Genomic DNA, 16,541 nt, shown 5'->3' on the forward strand with positions numbered 1-16,541 from the left:
CTGTTTGCCTGGGTATCAGCAGCAGAGGCTGCAGAAGATAGAATATTGCTGAACAGCGAGTGTACCTGTCTGATTCTTGCTTTGGAAGCTTCCTCTCAGGGGTGCACTCCACCCTGTGAGGTGTGGGGTGTCAGACTGCCCCTAGTGGGGGATGTCTCCCAGTTAGGCTACTCAGGGGTCAGGGACCCACTTGAGCAGGCAGTCTGTCCCTTCTCAGATCTCAACCTCCGTGTTGGGAGATCCACTGCTCTCTTCAAAGCTGTCATACAGAGTCGTTTGCGTCTGCAGAGGCTTCTGCTGCTTTTTTGTTGTTGTTGTTGTTGTTGTGTAGCTGTGCCCTGTCCCCAGAGGTGGAGTCTACAGAGACAGGCAGGTTTCCTTGAGCTGCTGTGAGCTCCACCCAGTTCGAGCTTCCCAGCAGCTTTGTTTACCTACTTAAGCCTCAGCAATGGCGGGCGCCCCTCCCCCAGCCTAGCTGCTGCCTTGCCGGTAGATCACAGACTGCTGTGCTAGCAATGAGGGAGGCTCCGTGGGCGTGGGACCCTCCCGGCCAGGTGTGGGATATGATCTCCTGGTGTGCCTGTTTGCTTAAAGCGCAATATTGGGGTGGGAGTTACCCGATTTTCCAGGTGTTGTGTGTCTCAGTTCCCCTGGCTAGGAAAAGGGATTCCCTTCCCCCTTGCGCTTCCCAGGTGAGGCGATGCCTCGCCCTGCTTCAGCTCTCGCTGGTCGGGCTGCAGCAGCTGACCAGCACCGATCGTCGGGCACTCCCCAGTGAGATGAACCCAGTACCTCAGTTGAAAATGCAGAAATCACGGGTCTTCTGTGTCGCTCGCGCTGGGAGTTGGAGACTGGAGCTGTTCCTATTCGGCCATCTTGCTCCGCCCCCCATAAAAATTATTTTTACAGGTGGATGCCTGTAATCCCAGCTACTTGGGAGGCTGAGGCAGGAGAATCGCTTGAACCTGGGAAGTGGAGGTTGTGGTGAGCTGAGATTGCAGCATTGCACTCCAGCCTGGGTGACAACAGCGAAACTCCATCTCAAAAAAATAAAGGTGAGGATGAATTGTAGATCAAATGTGAACATATATAAAATGCCAAGCACAGTACATGGCACATAACAGCTTTTCAATACACTTAAAAATGTAGTATTGTCTGTCTTTTTTTTTTTTTTGCCCCACATCTTTTATTGGCTGAGATTTGTCTGAATCAGTCATACTTTTTTTTTTTTTTGGAAACAGTCTGGCTCTGTTGCCCAGGCTGGAGTGCAGTAGTGTGATCTTGGCTCACTGCAACCTCTGCTTTCCAGGTTCAAGCAATTCTCCCGTCTCAGCCTCCTAAGTAGCTGGAACTATAGGTGTGTACCATCACACCCACCTAATTTTTGTATTTTTAATAAAGACAGGGTTTCACCATGTTGGCCAAGCTGGTTTTGAACTCCTGACCTCAAGTGATGCGCCTGCCTCAGCCTCCCAAAGTGCTGGGATTAGAAGTGTGAGGCACTGTGCCCGGCCAGTCACAATTTTTTTTTTTTTTTTTTTTTGAGACTGAGTCTTGCACTGTCGCCAATGCTGGAGTGCAGTGGTGCGATCTCAGCTCACTGCAACCTCCGCCTCCTGGGTGCAAGCGATTCTCCTACCTCAGCCTCCTGAGTAGCTGGGATTACAGGGGTCCACCACCTCACCCAGCTAATTTTTTGTATTTGTAGTAGAGACGGGGGTTTCACCATGTTGGCCAGGCTGATCTCAAACTCCTGACCTCGTGATTTGCCAGCCTCGGCCTCCCAAAGTGCTGGGATTATAAGCATGAGCCACCGTGCCTGGCCACACTTTTGAAACCGGGCCCTAATTCCCGTGCAGCGTCTTGATTATGAGTTTTGTGGCACTATTAACATTCTGCAATCCACGCAGCCTTTTAGGCTACCTTCATCTCTGGCTGGAATTCCTCCCGCTGCGTCAGGTCACTGAGCTGATTCTTCCCAGTCATTTGAAAGGCATTTGCTCTGCTGTGTGTATCAGGGTTCCCAGAAAGCCCAGCCCTGCCTTGCTCAATTATCTGAGCTCTGCCCTCCCCTCCACCTCACTGGGCAGTAAATCCTCTAGACTTCTGAGGTTCACAGACACCATTCAAGTCAGAATTACGTTGTAATCAGTGTAGCTGACTGTGAAACGGGAATAAAAATATCTACGGATAGAATCTCAAGGAGAATGGAATGAGAAAATGGCTGCAGGCTGCTCCCCCATGGCCAGCACACGGAAGGTGGTCTTCACTGTTAACTGCCTTTTCTATTAAGCTTGGACCACAATGTTTAATTCAAAGACCGGACAGAACCTGCATGTGCTGGCCTTAACTTTGGGAGGCCTAGAGTTTTGAAGTTTGCTACTTCCCAGCAATGAGGTTTGTGGGGGAAGGGACCAAATGCAAAGGGTTTTCCCCATTTTGCAGATTAATGTAAGGACTAACCTTTGCTTTTCTTACTAGTGGGGTTGTTGAAGAGATACGAGAAATGTCAGAGCACTTTGCAGATGGCACAGACCTTGGTAAAGTCAAAGAGTCATTGATATCTGTTCAGCCCCTTGATGGCACAGATGCGATGTCCGAGGCTCAGAGAGGCTGGGCCTTCACTGGGGTCACAGCCCATGAGCAGCAAGACCAGGACTTGACTAGGCCCATCAGATTCTGAAGCCTGTGATGAATTGCACCCCTCATGCCTCATTGGCGCTGGCTCACAAGGGCTCCAGGCCATGTTGGAGAGTCCCTATCATATTGCTGGGATCCTCCAAGGCCAGAGTCCTCCAGGGAGGCCACCTAAGCAGATGAAGTCACCATTCTTATTATTATTATTTTTTTTTTGAGATGGAGTCTCGCTCTGTCTCCCAGGCTGGAGTGCAGTGGCGTGGTCTTAGCTCATTGCAACCTCTGCCTCCCAGGTTCAAGCGATTCTCCTGACAGCCTCCCAGGTAGCTGCGATTACAGGTATGTACCACCACACCAGGCTAATTTTTGTATTTTCGCTAGAGATGGGGTTTTACCATATTGGCCAGGCTGGTCTTGAACTCCTGATCTCAGGTGATCTTCCCGCCTCAGCCTCCCCAAGTACTGGGATTACAGGCGTGAGCCACCGCGCCCAGCCTTTAAATATCTTCTGACTGTTTACCCTGCTGTGGCCTTAGTCAGGGCACCCTCCATCCACAGCCAGCTGGGGCTAAGGAGGGGTAAGAAGGATGCATTGAGGTCATGTTAATTTGTATAATCTTGCACCTGAAACATCTGGGTTCGCCAACAGATGGTGTCTACAGAGAGAATGGCAATTCCTTGCCCAACATTTCATGTACATGGCCAGGGGCTATTTTGATTCAGCCTAGGGCTCTGGAGCCAGACTGTCTCTATGGAACTCCGGCTCTGCCACCTGTTGGCTGTGTGCTCTCAATCCAGTCTGGGCCTGTACTTCCTAACCTGTGAAATGTGGGGGAATAAACATAACCAGCTCAGAGGATGGATATACAGACTAAATGGCATAGAGTGAACACCCAATAAAAGGGAGCTCTCATGACCATCTCTGCCACACCTGCCACTGCCCACTGGGTGCACTGGAGAGAACCCTCAAGGCCACCGACTTGTGCAAAGCAATCCTTCCTGCACATCTGAAAGCTCATGCCACCGGGGTGTGAGCTCCATGAGAGCAGGGGCCTTGCTCCCAGCAGTATCCCCTGTACCTGACCCAGGGAGATGCTCAGTAAGTATCTGCCAAACCACTGGATGAAAGCACAGCTAGCAGAAAGAGCCTGGGAACTAGGAGATGGGAGACTAGAGTTCAGGTTCTTCATATTGCAAGACCTCGAGAATACCAATGATATTTCTTTTAGGGAAATATGATAAGTAAGGACTAAAGCACTGGCTCTCAACTGGGGGTGACTGTGCCTGCCAGAGAACATTTGGCAATATCTGGAGACATTTTTGGTTGTCAGTCTGTGAAGGTGTTACTGGTATCTAGTGGGTAGAGGGCAGTGATTCTGCAGGTATCCTGCAATGCACAGGATGGCCCTCACAACCAAGAACTGATGTCAACAGTCATTGCCAAGGTTAAGAAACCCTAGATTAAAGGAACATGATCGAAAACCATAAAGTCACATACAAATGATGATTGTTATTGGTATTAATAGTATTCTTTGGTGTAACAAATGCAATATTAGAGTTTTTAAATGTGATATTTTCAAGGACTCCAAGGCTAGTTTTATATGATTTTAAATCTGTTTTTGTTTCTTCAAGAGATAGCAAAGATAGAAAATGCCCCTTAAATTCCTTCCTCACCAGGAGCTTCTTATTCTGTAAAATGTTGTCAAATGCTATTGAAAAGACCTCTTGGAAAAATCAGCCCTGCTCAGATCTTTGGCCAAGAATAGGAGGACGGGCCCCCCGGTGCATTTTTCAACCCACTGGAAGTCTCAGCTGCCAAGGCCTTCAAAGCCCTGACCAGCCCTGGAAGCAGACGCTCCACCTGGCTCAGTGGCCTTTTGCCAGCTGAGACCATTAGCCAATAACAAGCTGCATTTCCAGAAAATTTGGCAGTGCTAATTTTAATTTTGTTCTCTGTTTAAAAACAAGGGTCCAGAGAGGTTAGCCCCAGGGCACGTCCTCCTGTCCCCACGGTGGCCCCTGTGTGTCTGCTTCACGGCACACACACCGCACTGTTTGGTAATCCTCCCTGCTGCAAGCTATGGGCATTCCGAGCACACGGGTCCTGAAGACTCATTTCTGTGTGAGGCCCACTCCAGGATTATGACTTAGCTGTCAAATGACTGACTGAATTTGTCCTGCAGGGCTGACACAGTGGATGCCCTGCCCATGTCCTCTCAGCTCCCACTTGCTGCTTCATGCAGATGATGGTGTCTACCACAGTGGGAGTTGCAGGAACTGTCCCTCTGCCCGAGAGCTTTCTCTAGCTGAGGAGGCATACTTGGCCTATGCAAGACGAAGTCAGCTGTGCAGGGAAGTTAAGGCCCCAGGAGCATCCTGCAGCCAGTAGACTTTTGCTAAAACCATGAATAGCAGGAATGTATCTTTAAGATAAATTCAATGTAGGAGTTGCAGATGAATACCTGAGGGCAAAGGAGCCAGAGCTGGGAGGGTTCGCAGTTTTAGACAGGGTCCTTGTGACTCAACTCAGAACCCCCAGAGGATGCACCACTTAGACACCCTTGTCTCCTGCAGAAGATTCCAAACTGTTAAGCATCAGAATGGCTTGCAGGATATATTAAAATGCAGATCCCCATGCTTATTCTCTCAGCTTCTGGTTGGGAAGGAATGGATTAGGGAGCTGTATTGGCTGTATTAGTGTCTCAGGGTGGCCATAACTAAGTACTAGCAACTGGGTGGCTTTAAACGACAGAAATGTATTCCCCAGAGTTCTAGAGGCTGAAATCAAGGTGTGGGCAGGGCTGGCTCCTTCTGAGGGCTCTGAGGGAGAATCCGCTCCAGTCCTTCCTCCCAGCTCTGGACCGCTGCCAATGCTGGGCGCTCACTGGCTCGTAGCTGCATCACTGCAATCTCCCCATGGCCTTCTCCCCATGCCTGCATCTCTTCTCTTGTCAGGACAGACACCAGTCATGTTGGATTAGGTGCCCACCCTACTCCAGTCTGACCTCATCTCCTTACATTTGCACCCACCCTCTTTCCAAATAAGGTCACATTCTGAAGTAGTGGGGCTTAGGGCTTCAATACATCTTTTGAGGGACACCATGCAACCTGCAGCAAGTGCAGCATCTCTAGATGCTAACAGGCCCTCAGGCAATTCCGATTGCCTCCCTGGGACAGTGGCCCTCCTGTATGATGTGTGATTTATCTTTGCAGCCCCCACCATGCAAGGAGCCGGCAACCCCCTGCACATTCTGCAAGAGCAGTCGGTGTCAGACTGATGGGCGGGTGCAGCATCTCTAGACGCTATCAGGCCCCCAGGCAATTCTGATTGCCCCCTGTACTGTGGCACTCCTGCATGCTGTGTGATTTATCTCTGCAGCCTCCACTATGCAGGGAGCCTGCACATCCTGCAGGAGCAGTCAGCGCCAGGCTGATGGCCAGGTCTGCGGAGATTGAAAGGAGGCAGAACTGCTGGGCACCAGGGACGTGGGCCAGGTGGAGCATGATGACAAGCCCAGCTTGGTGCTTGGCTCCCCCTAACCAGCCCTCGATTCACCACACTGCTCAAGTGGGGAAGAAGGTGCTCGATTTAATTTTCCAGCTACTCAAGTGCCAGCACAGCAAGTGCCTCTAACATGGGATTCCAGACAGAAGTGGAGGATAAACAGGTCTCACTTTTTGTTTGTTTGTTTGTTTAAAGGAAAAATGCTTGGTTTGGGGCAATCATGCATCATGAATCAGCTTCTCCTAGGCATTTTTCACTGCCGAGAAACTGCAGCACGGAGGGCTGTGGGTAGATGGCGCATGGCTCTCTTCCCACGAGACGAGGTGGAGATGGAGTCAGCTGATGCTCATATAGCATCTTGGGGGACATGGCCAAGCCCTCTCACCTGGATATCTTTATATGGCAGTAAGCCTGTATACCTGCTGTGACAGGAAGCCTATCAGCCATCAGGGCCATGGAGGAAGCACTTAGGTGAGCAAAGACAGGATGAAGAAGCAGAAATTGCAGCTCAGACCCCAGCCGACAGCTTCCCCCATGGCCATGCTCTCCCTGGCTCCCCATTGTCAGGAACACATGACTTCTCCCCTCTTTCTTTTTTGCCAACTCCTGTAAACTATGCCAGCCTCACTCTCGCTTCCAATTCCTGATGACACATCTCAATGGTGTCCATAGGCCGACTGCATTTCCCTCATCAATTCACATTTCCATGTGAGAAAGAAAACATCGACTTGGTTGAAGCTCCTATACGGTGGGGTTTCTGCTAAAAGCAGCCAGACGCAACTCCTAAATGACACAGGGAAGGATGTCTCATTCTCATTTCCTTTTAAAAGGAAGAATCCAAACCGAAGCATGTTCTGGCACCCAGCAAAAGGTGAAATGCGATTGCTGTCTGCTTGGGTTCCGCACAGCTTAGCTTTTTGCAGGCTCACATTTGCCAGCAGCTGCTCTCATTGGACTCCATGGTCCATACACAGACAATGAAGGCTGCCTGAGCCCAGGATCACTGATGCTCTTTGAGCAGAAGTTCCTGGGTCCGCGTTTGTAAGTCAGGGGGAAGGGCCACGAGCCTCAGAGCAGGCAGGACTGCAGGGAAATTGGGATAAGCTCCAAAACCACTCACGACGTCAGCCCCCACCTTCCCCAAGTCTGATGGGCTGTGGCTGCACAGGCCCTTCCTGTGCTGTTGGCTGGAGCCAGGAGACCCCAGCATGTGGTCCCCTAGCAAGTGAGGCTTGCTGCCCAAGCCTGGTGTCTGTGTCTGTGCTGATCTGGGCACCTACTGGCCTTCAGAGCTGTAGCCACCCAGGGTCAGTGAAAGGCTGCTGCCTCCTTTGTCTCCCCAGTGTCGACTGGGACTGGGGCCCTGTCCTGCCCACTGGCCCATGGCTGGAATCCAAACACCCATCCCTGCCCCAGCCCTCACCTCTCCCAACTCTCTAGGCTCTGGTAATCCAAGCCTCCTAACCAACTGCAGGGCCCTGCGTCGGCCATGCCATCTTCCTACCCTGTGCACTGTTCCCACTCCTGGAATGCCACGTCTTCCCCTACATGTCCCTTAGAACTCAACTCAGCACCTCAACTAGAGAACTTCCCCAACCATCCAGGCTAAGCCAGGTGTCTGCTGTGATATGCACTGCCCTGGGCTGCCCTTGGCCTTACAACGTATCCCCTGTGCTGCCAGCATCTGCTGAAAGCCAAAACGGTTGAATACTGGGGATTGCATAAGGGCTAGCAGTCAATGAATTTTTGAGTCAATGAATATTTGAATCTCCTGGAGGGCAGGAAGCATCTCTGATCTGCCTCTACCAACCCAAAGCCTGGCTTAGTGTGGGTCAAGTGGGGCTCATCGGCTACCTCTGCTGGAGCCCCAGCTCTGACAAGTCAGCCACAGCCACAAATCCCCTAGATATTATCATTGGCTGGAACCCAACCTGGGGTGTCTGCCTGCTTTGCGACCAGCCCCTTAGAGGGCAGTCCCATGGCCAGGGCACACCCCATCTAGTCCCTCCCAGACTCCCTGTGTCTCTTTTGCCATCCGAGGCTGCTAAGGTTCCAGCATCCCCCACCCACCTTACCCAAGTAAATATTAATAACAAGTCATTACCTTCCCGTGTTGACAACCCCTTCCATACCAGGTGCTGTGGGACAACAGCCTCATTTAATTCTCACAGCCCCGCGTGTTAAGGAGTGGAGACACTGTACTGATGCTGACGAGGAGGCTCAGGCAGGGTAAGGTCACCCTGCAGTGGCAGAGCCAGGACTTGGCCCCAGGCAACTTGACTCCAGGCTCTTGCTCATCATCACAGTGAGACTGCCTTGCCGCCTGTGTTCCCGTGTGCCCGCTCAGGGCTGCTGCAGCCTCCCCACTCTCATGGGAGCTCCCAGAGACTGGCTCAGGCCACACAGCGAGGCAGGATTAGAACACAGCCCTGTCTAATTCAAAACCCAGGAGCTTCATCCCCACCAGGGCCCTGTGACTCACTCCAGTAATACCTTCCCTTTCATCGTCAAGGCTGGTTTGGGGGACAGGGACTGTGATTCTGCCAGGGGCACCCTGGGTCACTTAGGATGGGCTTTGCCCAAAGGGTACAGCGTGAAGAACTTACTTCTCTCTGTTGAATATGATGAATTCCTTCCGGACAGTCTCCAAACACTGCTGCAGGTGTCCATTCTGTCAAAGAGCACAGAGAGGTGACTAAATGACAAAGCATGTTCCAGGGAGACACGGTGACGGAGCATCAGAGGACGGCAGATTGATCTAGATGGAAACCTCAGATGCTTGGGACCGGCACAAGACAAGCTAAGTGTCTGGGGCTGGCCCTGACTGCGTGGGCGGCTGTGTCCAAGGGTAGCCTGGTGGACAAAGATGCTTTTCTCCATGTTAGGCCATTAAATCCAACGTAAAAGCCACGTTAGAATGGAATATGGGCTGAAATTCATGAGCTTATTTCCCTGACCGCTTAAGGACCATGTGAGAGGCATGGAAAACCAGAAATTCACAACCATCATGCCAGGGGCTCAACTTTGAATAGACTTTTATAGAGAACAGGTTGTTGTGTGTTGAATTGTGTCCTCTGAAATGTATCCTGAGTCCCAACCCCCAAGTACTTATAAATGTGACCTTATTTGGAAATAGAACCGTTACAGATGTAATCCAGTTAAGATGAAGTCACAGTGAATTAGGTAGGTCCTAAGCCCAGTGACTGGGGTCCTTATATGAAGGCCATATGAAGACACGTGAAGACACAGAATAAGGCCATGCGGTGATCGAGGGAGAGACTGGAGTCATGCAGCAGTGAGCTAGCGAAGGACAAGGAGGCTGGCCGCCACTCGAAGCCTGGGGAGCCAAGGACGACCCCTCCCCTATAGCCTTTGGAGAGAGCCAGGCTCTGTGGAGACCCTGAGTTTGGACTTCTGGCCTCCAGAACTGTGAGAGAATACATGTGGGTTGTTATAAGCCACCCAGCTTCTGGCAGCCCCAGGAAACGAATACAGAGGCCCACAGAGGCAAAGTGCCCAGGACCCACAAAGGTCATCGTGCAGCCCTGGGGGCCTCTGCAGTACAACATTTTTCTCAAGGGTGCAGCGGGACCACTGGGTCCCTCTCTGTGCCTTAGAGCTACATAAGCTTCCTGCTGTAGGAATAGCACTCAAGGAATGCCAGGAGCGTGAATGCCTTCCTTCACTCTTTCGCCCTACTTGTTTGATGGTAGCATTTTATTTACGGCAAAATAAGGTAATTGGAAGGGAGGAGTGAAACGTCCGCTTTTTGCTAAACGGTGGCCTGACTCAGTCATTACCCTATGAGCACAGGATTTCTCTCCCGCGAAGCACTCACCAGCGGGCAGCTGTCCTTCGTGCTATCCCTGGATCTGTTCTTTGCCAACCGCTTCTTCTTTTTGTGAAGTGGCTTGGATTCTAGAATCATTTCTTCAAGCTCAAATGTGGGATCACAATTCAACCTCCCTTTCTAAAGGGGAGTAGAAAAGAAAACATGGTCTGTCTGCATTCCACCCATCACTGAATTTTCTTTTCATTCATTCAATCATTCATTCATTCAACAAGTAATGATGAACTACCCCCGTGGGATACACGGGTGACCTTTGTTTCTGTTTTCTGATGATAAAAAGCAACACGTTCTCACTGTATACATCATTTGTTTACACATGTGGTCCCCCTGGGGCAGCCCCACTCCTGTTAACATCTAGGTATTTCCTTAGGCCCCTTTCTATGCCTGTTTTTCATGCTAGGTTGAGTTCAGTTTTCAAATCTGATTTTTTCACTTATTATTTTATCCTATGCACATTGTCCTGTCATGACTATCTTTTTTAGAAAAATCATTCTAAATAACTTAAGAATACAATTTCAGCTCAAAACCTGCCCAACTTCCTGCCCTGGTTCCCTGCTCCTCCCGGGGAGCTAGATAGAGTCAGCTGACCCTCAGGCCTGGCCCTGCTCCTGGCCAGGGGCTCCTCCCGCTGTGGTCAGGAGCAATTTAGGTCTCCCTGACTTCTGGGCCTTGGACCCAGATTCCTGGTAGCCACTTTCATTCCTGAGCTACAGCCCAGATGACGGCCGCAGGTGCCGGTCCCCAAGGGCAATGCAGCCCGGTGGCTATGACAGCAGCTCTGGAGCTGCACAGGGAAAAATCCCAGTTCTGCTACTTCCTGACCTTGTAAGTTTCATGACTTCCTTGGGACGCAGTTCATTATCTGTAAAGTTCAGGTGACAATCATTCCCATATAGGGAATTAATAATATAATATCTATAAAGTACTTCAAGTAGGGCCAGGCATGAAGCAAGCCCTCCCTACAGTGGTGGTCCCTGGGCCTGTTAGGACCTGGGCCTGCTGTGACTTGGCCAAGAAAGAGAGAGGCGAGGCACAGCCTTGGGGTCAGCCAGCCTTGCCACTGGGCCCTGTGTCCTCTCCTTTTACCTGTGTGACACTGAGGGAGATTTGTAACCTCTCTCTGCCTCAGTTTCCTCATCATTGTGAAATATGGCAGGCTTAGAGGTTGTTGAGGGATCAGATGAGAAGAGTTTGCCAAGCTTCCAGAACAGTGGCTGCTTGACCATGGTGGCCCTTCCACAACTGCCCATTCCCTCTGCTTCTCTGCTGTCCCCTCACCTCCCTAGGATTCCTGGCCTTGAACCCAATTTACAAGAAAGGGTCTTGCTACCTAAGGCTGAACTTGCCTTTGCCATGCTGCCTAATCCACTTGATTAGGCAGTCAGTGCCTTTGCCATGACCTGGGGGCAGGAGGAAGACAGGGACTTTGCAGATGGAACTGGGGAAAGTCCTGGCTTCCCTAACCCCCAGGAACTCCCTAAACCTCTATGGGCCTCAGTTTCCACACTGTGAGATCAGGGCACTAGTGCAAGTTTGTGAGGCTCACATGAGAAAATGCAAGAAAAGCTCCTAGCCTAGCCCCTGCCACACGGTAGGTGCCCAATAAATGTTACCGTTGTTGTCATTGTGTCATTCATGGGCTGATGGAGTGGAGTCCTATGTCCTTTGCCCCTTGCTTTCCCAGTTCTAGAGGCTGGGCCTCATCCTTTCTGTTGTGACCTGCTGTGGGCCCTTCGTGGGTTCGCGGTGCCAGTGGCCTCTCCCTTCCCCTGCCTGGCACTGGGCTTTGTCCATCATCACCAGCTCCTGGAATTCAACTATAATCCCCTTCCCTGATTTCACACGTCTGTCCTCCAGAAGTTGCCCTCCCCTAAAGAGCAAGTTGAATTTCAGGCCCAGGTCTCTCCAGACCTGTTTTGCCTGCCATTCATTCATTCATTCATTCATAAAAATGCAGACTCTGGATGTAGACCATCTGAATTCAAGCTCTTGTCAATTTCTCACTGGGAAATCTTGGGCAAGTTGCCTAACCTTGCTGAGATTGCCATTAACAGGATCCACTTCCCAGGATTGGTGTGAAGCTGACACGAGATAAGGCACACAAACTTATCAGGACAATGCCAGGTACACAGAACATGCTCAGTCCTGTTGGCCATCATCATTCGTTCACTCACATGACAAGCACACACTTAGGCCTTCTAGTGCCTTCGATCGTCACCCATTGTTCTGGGGGCTGGCTCAGGCAGAGGCCAGCCAACACTCCGGGGCCCCCACCCTCCGAAGCTCCCAGCAGGATGGCAGGCGCACTGTCACAGAGTGTTCTGACCACTGATGTATCCCTAGACACTGATGTATCCCTAGACGGTTTCGGGAGAGGCTGAGGCCTGCTCTGTGCAGGGAGGTGGTGGCGCTGGCTGGGAATGCTGCAGAGGAGGCCAAGCTTGGGCTTGTCTTTCACTCAGAAGGTGACATAATTTGCATGTCCCCTGCAAATCTTATGCTGAGATGTAATTCCCAGTTTGGGAGGTGGGGCCTGGTGGGAGGTGTTTGGTTCATGGGGATGGATCCCTCATGGCTTGGTGCTGTCCTCACAATAGTGAGGGAGCTCTCGTGAGAGATCTGGCAGTTTAAGAATGTGTGGCACCCCCCACTCCCACTGCTGTTCCTGCTCCTGCCACGTGACACACCTGCTCTTGTTTCACCTTCCACCCTGACTGGAAGCTCCCTGATGCCTCCCCAGAAGCAAAGCAGATGCAGGCACCATGCTTCCTGTACGGCCTGCAGGACTGTAAGCCAATGAAGCCTCTCTTCTTTATAAATTACCAAACCTCAGTTATTCCTTTATAGCAATGCACGAATGGCCTAATACAGACAGAAGGCTTCTGCTGAGACTGGCAAATGGGCCAGTCCTTGCTTTGTGCTGTCTTGAAGGAGGGGTAGGAGACTGCCTTGTGGACAAGGAGAGGAAGGGATTGCCAGAAGAGGAAGCGGCCTGTGCCAGGTTCCCGCTAGGAGACAGCACAGCCAGAGGGAAGCTATGGGCCTGTGGGTGGGGCTGAGGCTCACGGCCCTGTAGGTGAGCATGTGGTGGGGGGCTTGCGTGTGTGTGTGTGTATGTGTTTGTATGGGAGTGTACAAGTGTGTGAAGGTATGTGTGGGTGTGTATATGTGAATGCATGTGTTTGTGTAGGGTGAGTATGTATGTGTGTGAGACTGTGGGGGCAAGTGTGCACGTGTGTGTGGGAAATGAGTGTGTGTGTTTGTCTATGTGTGAGTGTGACTGTGAGTGTGCAACGGTCTGTGGGTGTGTGCAGGAGAGGGGCTGAGGAGGAGTGGCAGGCCAGGGGGCTGCAAAGGCAGGCACCTGCCAACAGGCGCAGGCACATGATATGGCAAAGCCACAGGCTGGCCCTGGGTGCCCTCCAGGGCATCCCAGCACACAGCCTCGGGGAAGGCTCAGACACCACGCAAGGAAGCGTTAATCAGACAATCTGTGCCTGATGTGCAGGACTGCATCGAGATTCCTGGCCTTCGCCAATCTCGCCCTGAGTCTGGCAGATCAGAGCCCATGGAGAAGGCGGGCATATTTCTCTGGGCTGTCCAAAACCTGCGTTCAGAAGGAAGTCAGCCAGGGGAATAGGCTCAGAGCCGAGGCTTTGGAAGCCTCCGGACACCACTCCCCAGGCTCAGCGAGGGTCCTGGTTTCTCCTCTGATCTGTGAAGAATTGGGGTGCAGCCGCCTGAGGTCACAGAGATGGCAGAAGAGACCCAAACTTTTACTCCCGGCTCAGCGGGACCTGCTGGTCTCCTTCTGAGGGCTCTGCCTCATGGTTTATTTTCTGTCTTTGTAGGCTTATTGGCTTATGGCTCCACAGAACCCTAGTCCTGTGGTTGTCCACCAGGGACAACTTTATCCGCAGGGGATGCTTGGCAATGTCTGGAGACATTTTTGGTGGTCACAACAGAGGGGATGCTACTGGCATCTCATGAGTACAGTCCTGGGGTGCAGCTCAACACCCTGCAAGGCACAGGACAGTCCCCCATCCCAAAGAATGATCCCACCCCAAAGGTCATCCACAGTGGGGGCTGCCCACTGTCATCTGTAAGCTCCCTGGCAGCTGGCCCTTGGGTTGTTTTCTTCCCAGGGGTTCAGCTCCTATGCAGGACAGTGCTGGTGGGTGGAGGTGCTCGGCGGACACACAATGGTGACAGTGAGGACAGCGTTGGTGGGTGTAGGTGCTCGGCAGACACACAATGGTGACAGTGAGGACAGTGCTGGTGGGTGTAGGTGCTCGGCAGACACACAATGGTGACAGTGAGGACAGCGCTGGTGGGTGGAGGTGCTCGGCGGACACACAATGGTGACAGTGAGGATAGCGTTGGTGGGTGTAGGTGCTCGGCGGATACACAAAGGTGACAGTGAGGACAGTGCTGCTGGGTGTAGGTGCTCGGTGGACACAGAATGGTGACATCAGGTCTGCGCTTTCACCCACAGCTGACTTTCTCATTGGCCAGCAGAATAGGGTGGGAAATGGGATGGAGACTGCCTGTCCCCAGCATGAAGCCATTGCCATTGCCCCCGCAGCTGCCCCTCCTGGCCCCAAGGCACACCTGCTGACCCACAGACACACACAAGACACATAGGCACACAGACACAAAAAAACAGGCACACACACACACGCAGATGCACAGGCACACACAGACCTATAGGCACACACACACACACAGGCACACGGACACATACAGACATACAGATACATAGACACACAAGCAGGTACACACACAGACATAATAGGTACACACAGACACGCACACATAGATACACACACACACAGATACAAAAACACAGGTACACACACAGATACACAGGCACACACACAGGCATGCACACAGACATACAGACATGCAGACACACAGACACATGGGTACACACAAGTGCACTGGCATGCACACACACACACAGATGCACAGGCACACACAGATGCACAGGCACACACACAGACACACTTCCACACATACCCACACAGGCACACACAGCTCACACAGAGCTCCCAGTTGGCCAAGTGAAACCCTAAAACAATTATATTGGGAGAACAGCAGAGAGCTCTACCCGAACAGCCACTCTATGCTAAGCCTGCCCTGGACACTTTGTCCCCATGGCCTGTTTCCCACAGCAGTCCGAGGGGTGTCTGCAGAGCCAGGGAGCTTTCTGGACTCAGAGGCCGCACCATGTCCACCCCGGGGTCAAGGAAGCCTTCCAGCCGGCCAGAGTCCCCAAGGCCAGGCAGGTCTGGGCGGGTAGAAGGAGGTCCAGGCAGTGGGAACGGCACATGGCCAGGCCTGGGAGACAGGGACGCAGCACTGTGCGACCTGCCATTACATAGCCTGTCTGGAGCCCTGCCAGGGAGGGAAGTGGGGAGAAAGGTGGGCTCAGGGGAGAGCAGGGCCAGCCCTGGACCAGGTGGACTGGCTAAGCAGGTGAGGATGCACCACTGCTTACAGGGAAAGGACAGGAACAGACTAGCGTCAGCCAGGCGTGGCTTCGGTTGGATTCAGTGGTGAACACTGGGCAGGCTGTGGGGAGGGTCTGTGTTCAGAAATGTGCGTGTGCTGCTACCACTGTTTGCGAAAGGGTCTGGAAGCCTGGCACTCTTGGAGAAACTGATGTGGGAAACATGACTTTTGCACCAAAAGGAGTGGCAGAATTCTTTAAAATAATATGACGTGAAACACCAGCCGGGAACATCTGAGGCTCCCCAGGAACCAGCCTAGTGGGCCCAAGAAATCTCTTGCCTTCCAGGCTGGAGTCTTCACCTCCATTCACATCATACGGGGCTGGAACAGGCAACGACAAAGAGCACATGTTGTGATCTCTTTCCTGCTCACACCATGCCACCGGGCAGGGCAAAGACCAGTGTGTGGGGGGGGGTGGTGCTGTGCTCTCCTCCGTCACAGAGGGCAGAGGTGGCTGAACCAGAATGTCATCCAGGATTTCTGCCCCAATTGTCACTATTCCTCAGGTGCTCTCTGCAATTCTCTCCAGGAGAAATGCAACTGCCCAGCAGGAAGGGACCACAGGAGGCTTCCAGGCAGGTCCAAACTTTCAGCGTCTTTCCTGGAGGACCCAGGAGCCTGCAGCTCCTGCCAGAATCCTCCTTTAAAATGTAAATCCACCACTTTTACCTCCCTGCCTTAAACACTCCAGTTTCCAGGGGACAAAACCTAAAACCTTGACCGTGGCCTCTGGAAGCCTTTCTGGTGTGGCATGTATTCCCTCCTGGCCCCATTTCCTATTATTTTCGCTCTGGTTTATTCCCTTAAATGCTATGAAATTATTCTTTGAAACCCAGGCCTTCTGCTGCCTTTGAGAGTGTGATCTTGGCGATCCCTTTGCCTGGAGGGCTCAGTGCCCATCCCTGCAGTCCTGGTTCCCTCACTTCACCTCTAGGTCTCTGCCGACTCTCCCTAAAAGAAGCCCCTGCCTGCGCCCCTCCCATCCCACCTCTCCCTCTTCCAAGCTTGTGCAACAAGTGCTGACTGCCCTGTCGG

The 16,541-nt window shown here is 52.1% G+C and overlaps 1 protein-coding gene across 3 annotated transcripts in view; it reads right to left on the reverse strand.

Moving 5' to 3' along the window:
* The window catches only part of STK32B (serine/threonine kinase 32B), a 440,152-nt gene that overhangs the window by 35,107 nt on the left and 388,504 nt on the right, over window positions 1–16,541 (reverse strand). For all 3 annotated transcript variants that reach the window (XM_025385064.1, XM_025385063.1, XM_025385065.1), the window contains 2 exons: window positions 9,981–10,112; window positions 8,749–8,813 (listed from right to left, as the gene is read on the reverse strand). In XM_025385064.1, the coding sequence (XP_025240849.1) occupies window positions 8,749–8,813; window positions 9,981–10,112 (197 nt within the window). The remainder of the gene's footprint in view (window positions 1–8,748; window positions 8,814–9,980; window positions 10,113–16,541) is intronic.

Source organism: Theropithecus gelada, chromosome 5, assembly GCF_003255815.1.
Source record: "Theropithecus gelada isolate Dixy chromosome 5, Tgel_1.0, whole genome shotgun sequence".
In the NCBI taxonomy this organism is placed as follows: domain Eukaryota; kingdom Metazoa; phylum Chordata; class Mammalia; order Primates; family Cercopithecidae; genus Theropithecus; species Theropithecus gelada.